Here is a 19,404-nt window from a genome sequence, read left to right as displayed (position 1 = left end):
CCTCAAATTATTCACAACTGCCATGTGTGAAAGACAGGGTTTCCAGCACACCTCCCAATAAAAGGTGACAGTTGCAGTGCGCTAGGAACAGTGTTATCTGGATGAATGGTTTGGAACCATTAGAAAAGATGACAAAAGTGAAAGGAGCAGCATGTTGAATTTGCCAGCTGTGAAGAAGGAAAACCCAAAAAAAGAATAAAAACATCTTCTGCTAGACAGAATTTTGTTTACCTGTGTCCCAGCTGCTGCCTGAGGCATCGGCATAACCTGTGATGATGGAGTTTGAGAGACGCTTGGTGTGGGAGCAGCACCAGCAGAAACGGATGGCTGCTGCAGCTGGTATTGTCCAGGCTGTTGGGATGGGGCTGGCTGCTGTGCATTCTGTAGCGAGGACAAGAGGCAAAAGCTGCTTTGTAACCCCAACAGAAGTGTTTTAAGTGCATCCTGTTTAAATTCTACATTTTCATTCCTCACTGGGACATCAGTGGTTTTTCCAATGATGCTACATCAACTAAGCTTTAAGAATTACTTATGAGCATTACTAACAACTCCATTATCAGCACCAAATCTTGGAGCAGAACTATTGCACCTGTGAAACCAGTGAAGATTCCATGAAGGACAAGAAAGGCAGTTAACAGGCTGTTGCAGTGTTGTGGGTTAAGAGTTAACAGATGGACCCTAAGGTGGAAGCCCGACCCCGGGGGGGCGGGGTATTCCCTCCCCTTTCCTGCCTAGCCTCTATTTAAGGGGCAGGAACATCTGGTCAGCTTCTCTCTTGCCTTTCGCCTTCCTGCCTGGTGGGGAGCTGCTGTTGCGGGAAGCTGCTGTTGCAGAGAGCTGCTGCCACGTGGTTGGGGCATCCGTTGCCATCGGCCTTCGGTTTTGTATCTATCTGGATATATCGCCTTCCTCAATTTCTCTGCACATTCATTTTCCCTTAAAACCTTCCAATTTTTGTTAAAATTACTTTCTTAATGTCCAATTTTGTTCAAGTCCTTTTGTTTATCCTTACTTCCCCTGCCCATCTTTTCCCTGAGGAAGGAGAAAAGGCGGGGCGGGGGGAGGAAGGTAATCTAAATTTTCTGTCCCGGGAGTTCCTGCCCTGAAAACCTCGACAGCAACATGCAGAAGGTAGTATTTCCAGTTAAAAGAAATGGTGATCAGGAATGCAATCTGCCCTTCCAGACAGTCTTAACTTGCAAATCCTGACATGTCTCCCCTTGAGTGGGAGCACCGCTGCAAATGCAGGTGAAGCTGGGGAAGACAGCCACAGGAAAACAAGCGTTAGCACGATCCTAACAAACAAACTTCAAGAAGTCAATGAAGTTGCAGCATGCTTGATTGGGTAACAACCAGAAGATTCCTTTGCTTTTGTCCACAGCTATGAGTTGAAGGGAGGACAGAGGTAGTCAACTGCTCTTAAGAGTCAAAACCCTATACTACTCTGGGTTTAGGAATTGTGATCTTACCTGCTGAGCATGCTGGGCAGGCTGGGGTGGTACTGATGCACTGCTTGAGGCTGGCTGGCCTTGCACCTGTGTCTGGAGCAGAAAAAGATAGAGAATCAGCTTCAAATCCCTATGGGCTCTGCAGCAGGCAGACAGCATTTCTGTGTAGAATGATCTGGTTGGAATAGGCTCCTAGCTGTTCTTTTGAAGAAGCCACTCAAATTGGGCAGCCAGATTCCACTGTGACAACCAGAACAATCTGGAGCTTCATTTTAGGTCTTCCAAACCAACCGATATGTTAAGTCTTTGCAACCCCCACAGGAGACAGACCTGCCTACCAGCTGCTTCCACTCAGGAGGCTTTAAGAGCAGGATGCCTTGGAATGGTAACTGGAGTAAGAGGCATTAAGTTTTACCTTTCCATGTGTTCTACACATAGAATCAGAGTGGGGGGAATCGAAGGCTAGAAGGAAATACAACTATTAAAAAGAATAGTCAAAAGATACACAGAATTGTAGCTCAATACCAAAGTACTTGGCACACAGACATGGCACGAGTTCCCTTGGAGAGGCATGGTAAAGTACAACTTGAAATCATTTCCAGACTCACTGCTTAGAACTGATACTGAAAAATATGGAGGTTCCCCTTCTAGCCAAGACAGAATATTTGAATAAGCAGCAAAAAAAACCCAAAGATGAATGGCATAGAAATGAAGGTGGGAGATGCAGAGGGAAATGCATGGATCTGCATTGCTATTTTTGTGACTGACATTTTTGGATTAGGTCCCAGGATTTTCATTGTTAGTTTTGTGACAATCACACTTCTGTATCAGCTTCTGGGAGTCAACCAAAGACCTCCAGATGAGTTCCCTAAGCATGCACCCTTTTGGTGAACTGCCTTGCCGTGAGACACATCTTTTGCATGTGTACCATATCAGAAACATCTACACAAATTCCTTAATGCTGTGATAATTCAGCTTGCAGGAGCTTATTAGGAACAAGGTTATTAAAGTCACATACTTGATTTGTAGAAACCTTGGGGAAAGTAGACTGCAAATTAAACACTTTGTTTTATTCACTGTTTTGGAAGCTTGTGGCTCTTATTGACTAGGATCTGTGTGCTGTCTCCCACTGCTCTAACATCTGCTCTCATTGACTCAGTTTGTGCTTTGAATACTGATCTTTTAAAAGTAGGTAGAAGATCCCACAACTTGTATTCTGTAAAATGAATGTGAAGCCTTATTGTGGTTTCCAGATATACTTAACATTTGGAATTCCCTTCCTGAACTCACAGCACAGAAATCCTCCTACAGTATAGAAATTGCTGACTGTTAGACCAATTATTGAAGCTGTTCCAGCTTTAATAAACACCTCTATTATCCCATACAGAAAGCCTTAAATAATTAGTTCTTGATCTTGCTACAAAAAGGGAAAATATTCTCCTCCGGTTCCTTCACACAAATCCTGAAGTCACTAGTTCTCCACTAAGTAAAGTGTCAGAGAACCCCTAACTCCAGGAACAGGAGTAGGAGAGACCTCTGCTTAGGAAATCCTCTCTTCACACCCAGTTGCCTAATGAGCCCTTTCAGACAAGTGCAGACACAATGCATATAGGGAGACCCTCACCGCCAGCCTCTACAAAGGGCTCACTGACCACTGCGAGCGCAGTACCACAGACACTGACAAAACAGGGACCTCCAAACTAAGCTCCAGGCCTCAAGTTTTGCTTTTGATAGGGACACCATATTCTAGGCTTACAAAGAAGCACTATCTATTAGGAACAGTTGTTTGTGTCACTAATTTATTACTCAGCTTGTTTAGTTTCTTTGAAGATCCTAAAGCACATTTCCAAATGCATGTACACACACGTAACATAGCCCCTTCTACTCCTCTCTTCTCACTTTCTTCTCCCAGGCCTAGCAAAAGCTCTTGCATATTGGACAGTCATCAAATTAACCTTGTTGCTGTCTAAAGGAACATTACTTACACCAAAGTTCAGCTTCAGATAACACATTCTCATTAACTGGCTAAAGAGCAGCAACAGGAATACAAAGGAAGTTTCACTATCACTGCTGATTCAAACTGTGGCCACCACATTTCATGGAATCCCTTGTTTAAAAGCCAGTTTGGTACTCTGGCTGTCTCTTCCCAAAAGACCTAGTCACAGGATGAACCCTGACTATTAGTTGCCCATAGCACAAAAGCCCTACTAATAATTCAGCCCAACCTGAACACAAACCAAACGGTTGCCTTACTACTTCATTGCAACCTGGTAACTCTTGCTCCTAGCATACCACTGACTTGGCAGAAAAACACACCCGTGCATACTAGCACTTAGAACCACACAGAGCAAGTCTAAGAGCAGGGTGCCCCTTTAAGTGCAAGGTATGACTCATAAAAAGCAGAGAAACTCTGGAAGGGTTTGCTCCTGTAACCTGAGGATAGAGTGCAGGTGTTCCTGATGAAAGCGAGGTGGACAAGGCCTGCTGAGTCGAGGCTCCCTGGGGGAAGCAGATGAAGAGCTGCGACTCCTGCAATACCGTCTGAGGCAGCTGAACAATGGGCAATGAGAAGTCTGAACCAAAAGCAGAAGATGAGCCCCCTGTAGGGGGAGGAGACTGGAAATCGCCAGTGTCAGAGGAAGTCAGCTGTGAGGAATCACTGGAGTATTCTGGGCTTCCTTCCAGCCAGCTCCGCCTGGCAGAGCCCCGACTGGGACCTGCTAACTCGGGACCAAGAGAGTTACACAGCTCCTCTGTCACAGGCTGAAGCCGACCATGAGACCCTGGGCCTTGAGCGGATTCCTCTTGACTGGTCTCCATAGAGCCCCGGCGACTTCTGTAGACCCGCTGGGGTACAACCGCCCCTTCTGCTGGAGCAGAAGTTGGTGTGTGCACATGGAACTCAAAGACACAGCTGGCTCTGCCATCACCGCTGTGAGAGAGCACAGCGGGGGCAGAGTGCGGAACAAATACCTGGTGGAACGTCATCTGAGCAGGGTCTGCACTCAGGGGAGCTGAAACACTGGATAATGGAGAAAGGGGACCCATCCCAGAATCCAGCCTCAGGTTCTGAACTTGTCTTGCCAGGTATGTTTGCCCCAACTGAAAGTCGAACACGGAGCTGTGTGGAGGACCACCTTGCCCAAGGTTTGGCTCAGAGACCTGCTTCAATTGTTGTTCAGTCGCATGAGAGTTATAAGCTACTTGATCGCACTGCTCCGATACCTGTGAGGGGTAGTGCATGCCCACCAAATACACAGCTTCTGGATGCATTCTGTAGTGAGCATCCTCTGGAGGTGTTGGTCCAGATCTATAGTCACTGTGGACAGGAGCTGGCTCAAACACAGGATTAACTTGCACTTGCAGAGGCTCTCCAGCGACTCTCTGGGCTGCTGTGCCCAGCATAACAAATGCCTCTGGTGTCCAATTGGTGGGACTACCCCCAGGTGGAACTAAACTCTGGCCAGTCTTCAGCAATGGCTGGAAGTGGCAAGTTTGGGCTTCCAAAAATGAAGTGCTCTTGCGCCGCTGAGCGACTGCCACCTTCGGCGGGCAGACAGGCGGTGGGGAGAAAGACACCGGCCGCTCATGGACGGTTGGGAAAAATATCTGAGAGTCTGGGAACGTTGGTGTTCCCCCACGAGGGTGCTGAGGCTGTATTGACATGAACAAGACAGGTAATTCATACATTAAAAGTGAAAGCACATCAACATGCATAGTTCACTTGGCAGTTCTGTGAGGTAACTTTATAGAATGACTACTCAACTCATGGTCAAAAACATACAGTACTCAGGAAATTTAGGTGAGTTGTAAACAGCCATTAAATACATCCATGGCAGGCATAGCTACAAATGGAAACATTTGCTTGGGTTAGAGCTGCTTTTCCAGTCCAATTCCAACAATTCACAACAAGAAGAGTTCTGCTCCTGGCAGTGGAATGAGCTGTACGGCCACAGGCCATCCATTGAGCTAAGTGCTGGAAATCCAAACCTGAGCTTACTGCCATGTTCAGATTGTGATAGCAACAGCAATGCAGGGCCTCTAGTTTGTACTTGGAAAATGAAGTTCTATTAAATCTTAGTATTACTCAACACAGCAGGCAGTGCTGATATCCCATGGGCCATCTAGAGAACGGAAGTGAAACCTTTTGTGAGACAAAACTGAGGCATTCCAGCCTACGGCTGGGGAAAAAAAAAGTATGACAAGACTGCAGAGCTACAGCTGATCATCTCTTTTGATCCCTCTGATTATCTATGCAAGAGTTAGAAACTAGCACTCTGGAACAAACCTATGAGAAAAGGTGTGATCAAACATTCCCAGATTTAGTACTAGAGTCCTCAGGCAGTTCCACACTCTCTGATGTGCTACTTCAGATGAGGCTCACCTTATTTCACATTGGTAGGGAAAACTCCCTGAAGAGTCCTATAAAGCATACCAAAATTTAGTAGATCTGCATTTTTTCATCTGCCTGTCTACAGTAGGCCAAGACACACAATGTATTGTCTGCCATGAAGGAAAACAAAATTGCAAGAGTCAGTAGCAAGTGCTCTATCTTTAAGACAGATGGCATTCAAGACTTCAATCGGGTTGTTGGGGTTTTCCCCCCACACACCATTCTTTCTCCCCAAACCCTTTTTTTCCTGGAAAAGCAGCAGCAAATTTCCATATAGATCAAGAGTAACAAGGTCCTACAGTGTGAAGAACTCTTCCTATGTTCTGAAAATTGATTCCACTTACTTCACTTTACAGACAAATGTTTCTTGAAGTTTATTTTGTATAAAGCAAAGCCCCAAACTGAGAAGACATTACCTCATGCCTTGCAACTAACTTGCATCAGACGTTTTGAGAAGCATGAAACTACGGCTTCTTCCCAACAAGAAGCATCTGAAGTGGCATTTCCAGTGACAAGGCAATAGAAAGATCTTCAAAATACATTCACGCTCTGAATTTACAGTATCACTGGCACAGCTAGCCAAGGCTTTTAGCATCATCATCTACAACAACCACGCTTTAAGAGCTGGTTGTTTTGTGCAGGGCTTACTAACATTCAGTGCTTGCTTAGAAATTGGACAAATGAAGACTCAAGGGGTAAGAAGCAGTCATCCCTTTACCTTCTGGGTTACAGGTGGGCAATTTAATGCACACTACCCTAAAATAAAAAAAAGACTGGTCAGCCTCTGGTGGATGTTTAAGTGGACTGCTTCCCCCCAAAAAAAGTAATAATTGAAGAATCAACATTCTAGCAGCACAAAGAATCAGCTCTTCCATTTCTCATTTTAAAAATGCCCAAGGCCCAGGATGTATTTAATGATAACTTATCTTACTATGCCAGGAGGCAAATGGTAACACATACAGGACTGACAGAGAGGGAGGGCAGGCTGGAGCGTCGGTGCTTGCGTGGAGAGGCAGAGTGCATGGGCAGGACACTTTCCAGGGCTTTAGAAAGCTTTTCTGCAAAGGTTTCTTCAGGGACAGTCCGAAGGTAGAAAGGAGAAAGAGGTGCAGACAGCGCTGGTGGTGGGGTGCAAGGAGCACTGAGAGGGATGCAGGACACAGAGGGAGGAGCAGGAAGGTGGGGGACACAAACTGACATGCTACGACCACGTTGAGGCTAAAGGAGGAAAACAAAAGATAAGAATTGAACACTTGGAAAAGAAAAAAAACCAACACAACAAAACTGGCAAAATTCTGTAATGAGGTAGAAAAGAAATGCAGACACAATGAACAACCCTGACTAGTATGTGTGCAGGAAGACTCAAGGATGCTGAATGAATGGCAACACACACTGGGAACAGGCTGTGTGCACCTCGGAAGACCCAAGCTGGCCTTAGGTTACTGAGCAGCGTGGGAAGCTCCCTCGTACCCTTCTAAGCAGCATGTGGAAGGCAGACCAGACAGGAGAGAATTTTCTCTGGGGCCACTGATGGAGGCCACACTGTGCAGACTCACAGCATCTGGCAGTCTGACAAAAGGAAAAATCTAAATAGCTAATGACAGGCTTTCAAACATCCATCCTTAGCTTAGAGAGTGGATGTGTGCTTACACTTACCACCTCACCCAGACTCCCTGCTTGGGCACCTCCCTGCCTCAGTGAAGTGGAGTAACTGCATGCAGCTGATTCTTTAGTAACTAAAATATTACCATGAAAATGAGCACACACTACAACCCAAGTCGTGGAAAAAAGTTGGTTTACTGCGTGGAAAACTCAGTAAAATTAGTCTTAGAGAAACATTTTCCAGATGCAGGGCCAATAAAAGCATCAGGGTTTTGTAATCTTGTCACAGCCCAGAAGGCCACAGGTCAAAACCCAACAGAGCTAAAAGAGACAAAATTAGGTTTGGGGGTGGGTTTTGGGTTGTTGGTGCTTTGTTGGGTTGGTTTGTTTCTTACTTATTTTTTGGTACGGTGTGGTGCGTTTCATTGGGGGTTTTAAGTGAGGATGATGTTTTAAAGGCAGTCTTTCAGCAGCAAGTTTTCCTTCACTAACGTTATGTGCCTCTCATGAATTTAACCCACAACTTCTTAACATAACTGAAATCAAATACAGACCTCCAGAGGGAAAAAAGCTTCAAGGTCTTCAGTGGAAATCTGATTGAAAGCTTTCTGAGGTGAGAACTCTTGCCAGACTACTCAGGAATTTGAAAGAGAGGCAGAGGGGAATTCAAAGTGTTAAATAAATATTTGAGTCATAATCTTCATCTGGTCCAAGACAGGGCTAGTTATGTGTGTCATTCCTGACTATCTAAACTGTTCAAAGATATCTCCAGTGATGGAGGCTGCAATACTTAACTGGCCTTGTTTGTTAGGAAAAACAAAATCCCTTCCCAAACAACAATTCCATGATGCAATTTAGGCTTATTATTTCCTACTCTGACAACGGTGCTGTGACCGGATTTGCCTTCCCCTTTTCCACAGCAGCCTTTACAGCCTTCTCTACCCTCAGACTCATTTTTCACAGACTCAGCTTCACTATTTCAGTCTTCCCACACACACCATGCTTTCTGTATTTCTGGTGGAGTGGGGTTTTTTTGTCACTGTCCTCTGACTTCTCTCCCAATTCCCCCTCAAATTCACCGAAGCAGGGAGTCCAGGATAGGTTTATCAATAGCCAAGAGCTGAAGAACTATTTCATGTAGCGTGATGTTTGCATTTGTCACAACAGCATGATGTTTTTGACCATGTCCACCTTGTGGGCGAGGAAAATCCCTGACTTTTGGGTTGTTGTGTTACGGGTTTTGGGTGGTTTGGTTTTGGGGGTGGGGGCAGAATTGCAGCCTAGCCAGTTGTTGGTCATCCTGTACTTGTGCAGCTGCTTATTCCTGTTTAAGCATGAACTTTGTCCTTGTCCTGTTTGAACTGCACTCTATTTCTTTTTAAGGACACTTCTCCAGTTTTCAGGGTAATTTTGGCTTGTCATCTTGTCTTCCCAACAAACTGTTAGTAGTTCCTGGAGTGTTCTACTCCATCCTGTCAGCCTCCTGGTATTACTATCATCAGCACCTTTTAGCAGTGAACTAAGCAGCTTGACTACACTTCTATTATATGCTTGTTCGCCTATCCCCTCAGAAGATCTTTGTTTCTCAACGTGGAAGCTATCCATCCAAAGAGAATTGAATGGCTTCTGGTCCAGTAAATGCCCACACATGAAAATATGGTTTACACAGAACAAGAGCTTCTTTAGAGGGATTAAAAATTCATTTGATCAAGGCCCAGCGGTATCCCACGCTTCAGGTCAAGTGCCTTTGAAAAAGATAGAGATGCTTTGCTTGTGAATGAAACCAGGATGGGACACCAACAGTTCCCTAAGAAAGCCTCCAACTGCAAGTACAAAGAAGTGAAGGCCCTGAGTCTAAAGTGTCACATCATCTCCCTTACGGTATTACTACATTATGCTGTAATATCTCTGCCTCAGCCTTAGATTTTTATTTGTGTAAAAAACGAGTGACAAGGGAACCACTGAAGACAATGTAACAGTAGCAGAAGTTCTACTCCAGAGTTAGAATAGATTTCTGCTTGCTCTCATACTCAGATCTAAACAACATACCAAGGGAAAAAACATACCAAAATAAAAGGGCAACACAAATGAACATAGTAGGAAGAGTATTTGTGCCCAGTGCAGACTTTCCAGGGAAAAGGACGCATGGCAACTGATGAGCAAATCAACACAAGCTAGAAATAAAATTGGGAACGAGGGTGTAGGGGCTTTTCAGTCTGGAGTTCTCACATGCAGCATTCTATAAGAGTTAAAAACATCTTACCTGCTGAATCTGAAATCAAAGCCTCACAGAAAACACACACAGCAATTCCATGCTTAAGCAATAGCTCAAACTATTCTAATTCCTTCTCCAAAACAAACAGCTTGATCCCTGGTAACTTCATATACCATTGATACCATCACCTTCCCAAGTGAGATTAAATGCTTGCTTTCATATGAAAGCCCTTCCCTGAGGATGTTATTTACATCCATTAATAAATAAATGAATAAATAAAGCCCTAACCCATCATTAACCTCTGCTTAAGTGCACTTAAGCTTTAAAGACATAAGCCCTTGCCCTTTCCCTCCCCTACCTAGATTCAGTCACCTTGCGAACACAGCCCCTTCACTACTCCCCATGCAAAATCTGCATTACATGCAAACTCAAACATACATGGATGACTGCCTGACAGACCTTCCTCTGGCTTCCCAAGAGAAATACATCAAATCACTCCATGCTTTTGCAGTGCTGTATGTTGTGGCTTACCGCTGCAGGCGGCTGATAGCCTCCATGCTGCTGCGACTGCACCTGGCCGGCTGGAGCTGCGTATCCCTGCACCGCGGCCGTGGGGATGGACTGGTCGTGCTGAGAGCCATAGGATACAGTCTGCTGACTGCTCACACACGATTCCGTATAAACAGAGGACCCTTGCCCACTGTCAATTGTCCCATCAGCTGCAGAAGTTACAAGAGAAAAAGCTGCATTTCAAGAACTGCAGTCTGGATTCACAACTTGAAAGATATTCCAATCAAGATGAGATTGGTGTTTGTGCCATGCCACGTGGAACCCAGCAGCATTTTACTCCCCTGTAATATATTAGCTGGCTAGCATTCTTTATTTTTCCTTCCTCAATACAGTAATTCCTTACTAGTATGCCTTCCCTAACCTCTGAAAATAAATCAGTAACCTCCAGAGGTTTGAGAGGATACTTGATATAAATCATGCTTCCTACAAAAGGCTAGACTAGAAATAGAAACTTAAATTCCACATTGTTGTGAATGATCCTCTGGAGCTTTTCCATTACATTTTTCACTCTTTATTTGTACACAGATGTACAAACCAGGTCTGCAGTGCCAGCTGGCAGATGTACCCAACGTAGACAGAGAGAATGTAAAATCCCTGTTACTTAAAGAGCAGACAGAAACTTGCTTTTTAACCTTAGCATTCTAATATGGAAGTTCTCCTCTACCATCCTTACTCACACATTTATTCAAATGTTGGGGTGGCAGAAGGGGAAGAGTTGGGAGTGCTAATCATCTTCCCATGGATAGTGTGAAAAACAGAAAATGAAACCTGTTTTCAGAAACCAATTTGAAGCCAGGATGCCTGTACATTAATCCCATCCCCACCTTAAACAGCAGTTCACAAGGATTCAAGGAAGTGTGCTGACTGCACTAGAGGGCCAGTATATACCATCCCCATAGACAGGCTGCAAAACTAAGCTGTGCTGATGCTTCAGGTGCCCTGCTTCATTTGGTTTATTGAACTGAAGCAAAGCAAAAGTTATTGTTCCAACACACTGGACTGCAAACTGTGCCAAGACTTGACTCAGCTACGGCACAGAAGCATCACTTGTTTTGCTGAACTTCCTAGTGGGCAACAAATAGCAACAACTGAAGATATTTACTGCTAGACCTGCTAAAAACCTACAAGTCTCAGGTGGGGCAGAGCTGTGTAAGTGCAAGAGCTCTTCACTAAGCAAGCTGCCACACTTACAGAGAACAGATATACTGGGTTGTTGGAACTGCAGCTGTTGATGTTGATCAGCTTCTGGCTCTTCAGGCTCCACTTGTGTAGAAACAGATGCTGAAGTAGCAGGGGCAGGAGTAGTACCAGTGACAGATGGGGAATGCTTTGACCCTGCTTGGGAAGCACTTGATGGTTGCTGTTGCTCCAACTGCTGCTTCTGACTACCTTCTTCCTGAAGCTTCTTCTCCTGTTCCTCCCGCACCAGCTGACGCTGCTCTCGCTTTCGCTTAATCAGAGACACCCTGTCCTTGATGGCTTTCGCCATGGTCTTGTGATCCCCTTCACAGACATAGCCAGACTCCACCTGGAGGAGGGGATAGTCACAGAACGCAGACTGTCACAGACAGCAGCTGCTGCAGTGCTACAATACAAGCTACCACTCTTGCACTAATTTCTCATTCACAAAGTCCTCACTGTGTTTTATTTCCAGAGGCTAACAACAGCAGGCACAGGCGCTGGCAGCCTGCACATCGCCATCAGAGAACGCCAGCACTTCTCATGCTTCGTAAGACTACCAACACTTACCATTTCCTGTGCTACATCCTCTGGGACATCTCTTTCCAAGTCAAAGGAAAACTCTATTGCCTCGTTATCTTTGTATTTGCCCTTGAGTTTTTTGATGTCTTCGATGCGCAGCCAGAGTTTAATGGCAATTTTTTCTCCATCATCTTCTTCTGCTAGCTCTACTCGCACCCCGGTCTCTTCTTGGAAGAAAGCATGGTTCAAAAGGTCCTTAATAGCATATCTGGTGTGTTGGGAAAGAGCATGGAAGGAGCACAGTTAATAGGCTTTCATAAAACATTCAGTTTATTCTCTACATTTCACACTTCTCTCACAAACCGACAGCCCCTCATTCCCAGGATGGTGAAGAAACAGAATGTAAGAGTGCTACACAGGTACCAAAATCAGCACTGCAGGCTGGGCAGAAGGAGCAGCAGATTTAAGACAGCTGAAGAGGATATATATGAACTAAAATAATAAGAAACCTTGAAGAAATCAGTTTGGCTCTATTGAACTAAACAGCCAAGCCTTAGTCCTCAAGTCAGTAATCCCAGCATGCATTTCAGCCTATTTCAAGCTTCATTCGGTATATTCAGCACTAGGCAAGCACCATCTGATTTCTTTCATACTTCATACTATTTTGAACCACACAATTGGGAGCTTTGTCCTATGTTCATCTATTTAACAGTAGCAGCCTAGAAGTGAACTGTTTAAACTACGTGGCAAGAACACCACGACGTGCCACCACAGCAGCAACTTTAACTGGGGGGCAGGGTTTGTTTACAACTAAGGAGAAGAACAGAAGTTGAAAATATACAGCAACACCATCAGATGTAAAGCTTCAAGAGTTCATAGAAGGGGATGAATAAACATCCCTAAACCAGACAAAGCTAGCTCTGAACTAAATAGGGGAGGCTAGGATGGCCAAAGGCTGATACACTCTTAAATGTGACTTTCAGTAAGCAACAACCATGTTAAAAGCAGACAATAGCACAACCCAAACACACAAAGACGACAGCAGTTAGAGACTCCTAGTAATGCTACAAATGAAGTCACCCTGCAGAAAATGCAGATGGGAACAAGCAGCAAGAATTTCTGCAAAATTTGAGACCTCAAAATACTCATCACAGTGTAACTTAGGTTGGAAAGGACCTCAAGGATCATCGAGTCCAACCTATCAACACAGACCCCATGACTAGACCATGGCACTAAGTGCCACGTCCAATCTCCTCTTGAACGCATCCAGGGATGGGGACTCCACCACCTCCCTGGGCAGCACATTCCAATGACAAATGACTCTTTCTGGGAAGAACTTTCTCCTCACCTCAAGTCTAAACCTCCCCTGGCGCAGCTTGAGACTGTGTCCCCTTGTTCTGGTGCTGGTTGCCTGGGAGAAGAGACCAACCCCTTCCTGGCTACAACCACCCCTCAGGTAGTTGTAGAGGGCAATAAGGTTACCCCTGAGCCTCCTCTTCTCCAGGCTAAACAACCCCAGCTCCCCCAGCCTCTCCTCACAGGGCTGTGCTCAAGGCCTCTCCCCAGCCTTGTTGTCCTTCTCTGGACACCTTCAAGTGTTTCGATGTCCTTCTTAAACTGAGGGGCCCAGAACTGGACACAGGACTCAAGGTGCGGCCTAAAATGCCAGAAAATCCATAAAATGCCAACAAAATCAAGGGACAGGAAAACCAAAGGACTACAGAGTAACAAACCAACTGAACAATCCAAGTACCTGGGAACCCAGAAGGATTATCCTCCACTGTTTTGCTGAGTAGGTCTAAGTTTTAGTAAAAGCAGCAGAATTTGTGTCTAAGCTGCTAGGAGTGGTCACTGCAGCATTTGCACTTCTGACAAGTGTTGAATATGAATCTACCAAAGAGCAGAAACTGCAGCAACAACGCTGGCTTCTCAACTTTCACCAGAACACAGAAGCCCCCAGGAGTTAACTGGATCTGGTGCCACAGATGTAAGAATCCACCTTTACCCCTGCAAAGAAAAGTGCTTACCTTTCACCTTTGTTCTGCCGGATGCATCCCTCGATGATCTCCTTCACTTCGGGGATTGCTACTTTGTCAAAGCTGGCTGGCTTGACACCCTACAACACAAGAGCAACAGAAACTGCAATGCCCACTTGGGACAAGTTTTGCCTTTGTTTACTCAATAGGTAGCTGGCCTGAATAGCACACTAGTGCAAATTACAGAGAAACTGGAGCCCAGTCTCATTTCCAGCTGTTTGTCAGTGGCTTGTGCAAACTCCCACCACCCCCATTTCTCAGCTACACTTCAGTGACACAAACCTCTGGCAGTTAGGCTCTCAGGATAGAACTGTTTAGTTCTCATGGAGATTACGGTGCTCAGAGGCTACCACACAAACTGGACTAAGAAAGGAAGGAAATGCTTCCTATGTAACACTAATTCATGAACACATATGATTAACTTAACAGCTTTCAAAGGATTCTACTGCTTCCCACAACCTTTCCAACGTGCTATTACATGAGGTAATTTTGGCATAGATTGATTTCGCAGGGAAAACCTTAGCTGAGAATGATCTGAGTGGATCACTCAATGTTTCAAACAAAACCCCAAAAAAGGAAAATAAATAAAAAGTACTTTCCTGCATCTTAGCTCTCCCCAGCAAACCTACTACATTATACCACACTGCTTCATCACTGCCATTGTGAATTCAGGCAGATGAGTTTAGCAATACAGACCTTTACTAAAAGCCCTGCAACACCACACAGCAACCTCTTCTCCAGTACAAGCTAAAGCCATTGAGGGAGAACAAAACAAAGTCTTTGTATGATCAGCTACTCAAATCAGCAAAGCACACAGGCCATGAGATATGGCCATCTGGGAATTCTGCAAAACACTGCAGGCAGAGAGCCAAGCTTCAGTACTTTGTTACAGCCAGCAGCTCTGTTTCAGAGACAATTGCCCACAACAGGAAAGTTTAGCACTCAGTTTTACTTGATTCAGCCTTTAGCTTCAGACTATTTAAGACAGCAGAATGAGAAAGGATGAAGACATCCTGTTCAACAGCTGAGCAATTCTGAAATCATATGCTTGATACAGCTGAACCCATGTCACTGGGAAATCACAACCAAACTGAAAGTGAAAACCAGAGAGTCTCAAGCACAGAAATCAATGCAGCAGTGGCACAAGCATCACGATTTGCATCCTAACCAGAAAGTACTCATTCCAATATCCTGTATGACATTGCTGCCCACCAAGTGGGGACAAGACATGACCCTTCCTCTACAGCCAGTGGAAAACAAGTCTTGAAACTGAAAGGCTCAAGCCTGTGAACCAGAGCCTTTGCAGCTACAGACCTTCCTTAAACTGATTGTGGAAATTTAAGACAACAATAATTTCCATTTACAATTAGCTACTTTTTCCCTTGGCCAAGCAAGGCACTTCATTCTCTTTCTATGTTCACTACCCAAAATATTCTCTACCACACTCTCCCAGCTAAGGGCACAGTCAACAACAACTTTAATACATGCAAGCACAAGACTTGGAGTAGCACAAGAGCTAAGTCTTCCAGTGGACAACAGCACTATCTGTCACTACAAAGGTGCTGGAACTGACATTTTTCAAGGGGCAAACCCCCAAACCTATCGCAAGGCACAGTTTTTCACTTGATAAAATACTTCCTGTTACAAAAGCATTCTGGCTACCTATTCCTTTGCTCTCAAATTTCCTCTAATGAAATTCTGCCAGCTGCAATTCACAGAACTGAAGGGTATATTGTGACTAAAATAAGCCTCAAAACACAGCATGTCAATGAACATTAGCTTAATGCTTTTAAAAGCTTCACTGAACATGAAGGCTTCTGGAGATCAACACCTCAGCTAAGACACCAAATTGGAGTGGTACAGGCAAGTTTAATTCTCTAACCAGGTCATACCATAAATCTTCAGTTTCTAAGGGATCCATAGGGGTTTTACTGTCTAATGTTGGCATCAAGTACCTGGCTGCACTGTGTCTGCTCATATAGCAGACTACTCCAAGACACCCACCTCTAATTACCACCAAGCTTAAAATGCTTCCAGAAGTTCATGTTTATGTGCAAAGAGATGTCTCCAAACATGATTACATGTTCTCCTATGTACACATACATATAGAACCCTATAAAGTAATTATTCAAGTGCTTATTTTATAGATCTGTATCTAAATTTGCCCCAAATGAACACATCTCCCAAGCAGCTGAAGCCCCAGACGTAGGAACAGCCTGCACGTATGTTCAGTTATGCTGCAGCAGCAGAAGGAAGATGTCAGATCTGGGACAATGTCACTTCAGACAACCAAAAGCTGGGTAAGACAACTGGTACAGCAAAACAGAAGCCAGAATGTGACAGTTCTTGTTAACTGTTTTACCACATGCTCTGTTGTTGCACCAGAACAAGAGGACACAGTCTCAGGCTGTGCCAGGGGAGGTTTAGGCTGGAGGTCATGAAAAGTTCTACACAGAGAGAGAGATTGCCCATTGGAATGGGCTGCCCGGGGAGGTGGTGGAGTCACCATCACTGGAGGTGTTCAGGAGGAGACTTGATGGGGTGCTTGGTGCCATGGGTTAGTTGTTTAGGTGGTGTTGGATGATAGGTTGGACACCATGATCTTGAAGGTCTCTTCCAACCTGGTTTATTCTATTCTAAAGCCTGAAAAGGTAAAGCTAAGAATGGATTTTCCAATCAGTGACTCAATCTGCTACCTTTTGCTTCTCTATTGAGACACATGAAATGGATGTCCCAAATCTTCAAGCCCTTCCATGATGGCTATTTTACAATACTTCATTTCATAAATTCCAAAACAAGAGTCCATTTAAAGAGAAGGTTCCACCAGCCACCTCCAGCATAGCTTCTATGTTCCTAACTACTCCTCAGAAAAAGCTGGGAGAATCTAACCCTAGGGCCTAAAGCCAACAGAGGTTTCCTGTGCTCAGGTAACTACCTGTTCCACAGCCCACAAGAAGAGTTGCCTTAGCCTAGTCTACAGTGCTGACCAAGCTGAAGTCCCATCAGCATTTAAAAACTGAGTACTTTTTCCCCTCCTCCAAGCACTAGGGGAAGTGTCAAACGTTTACATAACAAGACAAAGGATACCACATATGATAAAAATCTATAGATCAGTGAAGCCCTTGCATCCCAAAGATGCCTGTACACCTCAATCTGCCACCAGAGAAAAGCCAAAGGGAGGCCAGGCCCTGCAGCTCACATAACCTTGACATGTCCTTAAGGGCACATGCACTGTGGTCAAGCATATGATCATTAGTCTCTCAAGCACATACTAAACCCTTCTGTCCTTCCTGGTTTTCACCAGTTACTGCAGGATGGTGACATCCTTATTGGCTTCTCCTGGTCCCCAAACTCCTTAGAAGAATCACAAGCCATCTCAAACCCTTTAGCCCTATTCCCCAGTGCCAGTTTAATAGGAACTAACCACCCAACTCCCACTGTTCTGAGCTTGCTGAAGAAATAAAAGGAAGAGCTCTTGCTGGGAAGAAAAAGAAACCCAAACCACCACACAAGCTTAGAGGGCTGTAACAGGCACGCATGAAAGTCATCAACATTTTCTCAGGCTCCCATCTAAACCAGCATGAAATGGCAGTGCTCCTGAAAGCAAGCCTCCTGTTCCCCCACAGGTGACATTTCTTCCCCTTGGCCAGCACAGTTTTATAATGACCCAGATCAGTGTTTATCAGACTGGAAACGTGCAACCAAAAATGCCTGCAGCAGTTCCCAGTGAGATGAAGCTCCCCAGTTTGGTTCCCTACACTGTTGCATTAGCTCAAAGTCTTACAGAAGGAAAATGGACAAGCAATAGCCAAGGAGGGCAGAACTGTGAGGAGAGTGCCAACTTGAAACCTACTGAACACTTAAATCTTGAGAGCACCTCCAAAGCACAGGCCTATGTAGGCAGCACATAGTGCAACTGACACAAATCCACACTGATCTTGGTTTTCATGTTAACTGTAAGAAGAGATCTCACATTTCCCCTATCTCAGGTGTGACAGTCTGTGACTTCAGATTTTATTCATGTGGGGAAAAAGTGTGTTCCACATTTATAGGGTGGAGGGTTATTTGCTCCATTAAAGGCAAGACAAGTACTCAAACAACAGATTTGCAAGACTTTTTTTCAAATCCAAATTATATGCCATGCACAGCTCCTCTTCACTGTCTCTGCCTGGAAACACGAAGTGTCCTACATTTCAAAGAGTTCCCTTTGGATTAACACAAATAGAAAGCAGCAGAAGCACTAAGTGTTCCAGCCTTGCTGTTCAGGGGTTCGATCTCCATTTAAAAAATTACAGGGGGAAAGAGAAAAAGAGCCCAGCCAGGTTGAAAAGCTGAAGCCTGAAGCTATGAAAATGTAAAGCAACTCAGCAGATTTGTCCCAAACTCTGACACACCCTCCCTGAAAATCCTTTCCTATGGCTACACACACACCTCACAGAGCTGAAATGCTTACTTACCTCCTTAGTGCAATCCTTGTGGCAGCAGCAACAGTGTGAATTCACAATGACAAATACAGGACACAACTCTCTCTTTGTAAAATCCATCAGGAAAAGAGACACAGAACCCCCAGAGAGCAAACTAGGTGCTAGCTGCCGACGAGAATCTGCTGGGCTGGGGCCTTAACGCACAGCAGAAGGAAAGCAGACATCAAAGGGACCATTGTTTTCTGTTGGACACCTCTTGTACTTTTCCAAGGCCAGTACATGAGGCTGCAGAGATTTGAGCTCAATATCCGCTTTTGGTACTCAAATACTGAATCAATACTGAGTCAATACAAGCGAGAGGGAAGTGTGTCCTTCTCTGCCTGCCCAGCGAGCTGTGAGGAGGAGGAAGAGGAGGCAGCACAGGGAACCTTTACTTCCTCCATGTCCCCGCCCCCCTCGCTTGGCTGCTCTGCCTATTCTCCACCCAGGTTTTCTTCACTGGTTTAAGGCTGCATGCAGAATCATCACCCAGTTCACTCCTGCTGTTACAGAATTGCACTTTCAAACAGCAGGGGACAGGTTGGGGAGTGCCTTGTTCCAGCCCAAGGTTTCTGGCACTAGTTTTGCTCCAGAGAACGAAGGCAGCTACTCTTTCTCCTCTTCTTTCTACTGAGCTATAGAAGTATACATTCAGCTGACTACCATCTAATCCTAACAAAACACTGGTCAGGACAACAGTAATAGAATATATTGCACGGGTAATACAATACATTCCACCTCCCCCCTTCCTGCCAATCACATTCTGCTACCGTTGGCAAAGATCATCTGCTTCCCTTTTACTAGCTACTTAGTGCTAAGGAGCAGGGATTTGAAGGTGATTTTCAAACTGTAGGACAAAGTCAGAATGCTGCATGGGGGCTTGCTCTACACCACACATGCACAAGTAACCCACAAAGTTACACTTCCTAATCACAGCACTGTTTTGGTTGGAAAAGACCTTTAAGAGAGTCTGAGC

General features: G+C 44.9%; 1 protein-coding gene across 10 annotated transcripts in view; it reads right to left on the bottom strand.

Annotated features, from left to right (window-relative positions):
* Nucleotides 1-19,404, bottom strand: part of WNK1 (WNK lysine deficient protein kinase 1) — a 121,806-nt gene that overhangs the window by 38,833 nt on the left and 63,569 nt on the right. For 8 of the 10 annotated variants that reach the window (XM_068141791.1, XM_068141793.1, XM_068141792.1 and 5 more), the window contains exons 5-11: nucleotides 13,957-14,045; nucleotides 11,978-12,197; nucleotides 11,420-11,756; nucleotides 10,190-10,377; nucleotides 3,882-5,102; nucleotides 1,470-1,541; nucleotides 232-381 (exon numbers count right to left, since the gene is read on the bottom strand). In XM_068141791.1, the coding sequence (XP_067997892.1) occupies nucleotides 232-381; nucleotides 1,470-1,541; nucleotides 3,882-5,102; nucleotides 10,190-10,377; nucleotides 11,420-11,756; nucleotides 11,978-12,197; nucleotides 13,957-14,045 (2,277 nt within the window). Of the gene's footprint in view, nucleotides 1-231; nucleotides 382-1,469; nucleotides 1,542-3,881; nucleotides 5,103-10,189; nucleotides 10,378-11,419; nucleotides 11,757-11,977; nucleotides 12,198-13,956; nucleotides 14,046-18,422; nucleotides 18,929-19,404 lie in introns of those variants that run through there. The other 2 variants (XM_068141801.1, XM_068141800.1) reach the window with 2 other exon arrangements.

The sequence above is a fragment of the Melanerpes formicivorus genome, unplaced genomic scaffold (assembly GCF_026170545.1).
Source record: "Melanerpes formicivorus ecotype bairdi unplaced genomic scaffold, bMelFor1.0.p_v2 SCAF_8, whole genome shotgun sequence".
NCBI lineage: Eukaryota > Metazoa > Chordata > Aves > Piciformes > Picidae > Melanerpes > Melanerpes formicivorus.
This window is presented reverse-complemented; position numbering and strand designations above follow the sequence as displayed.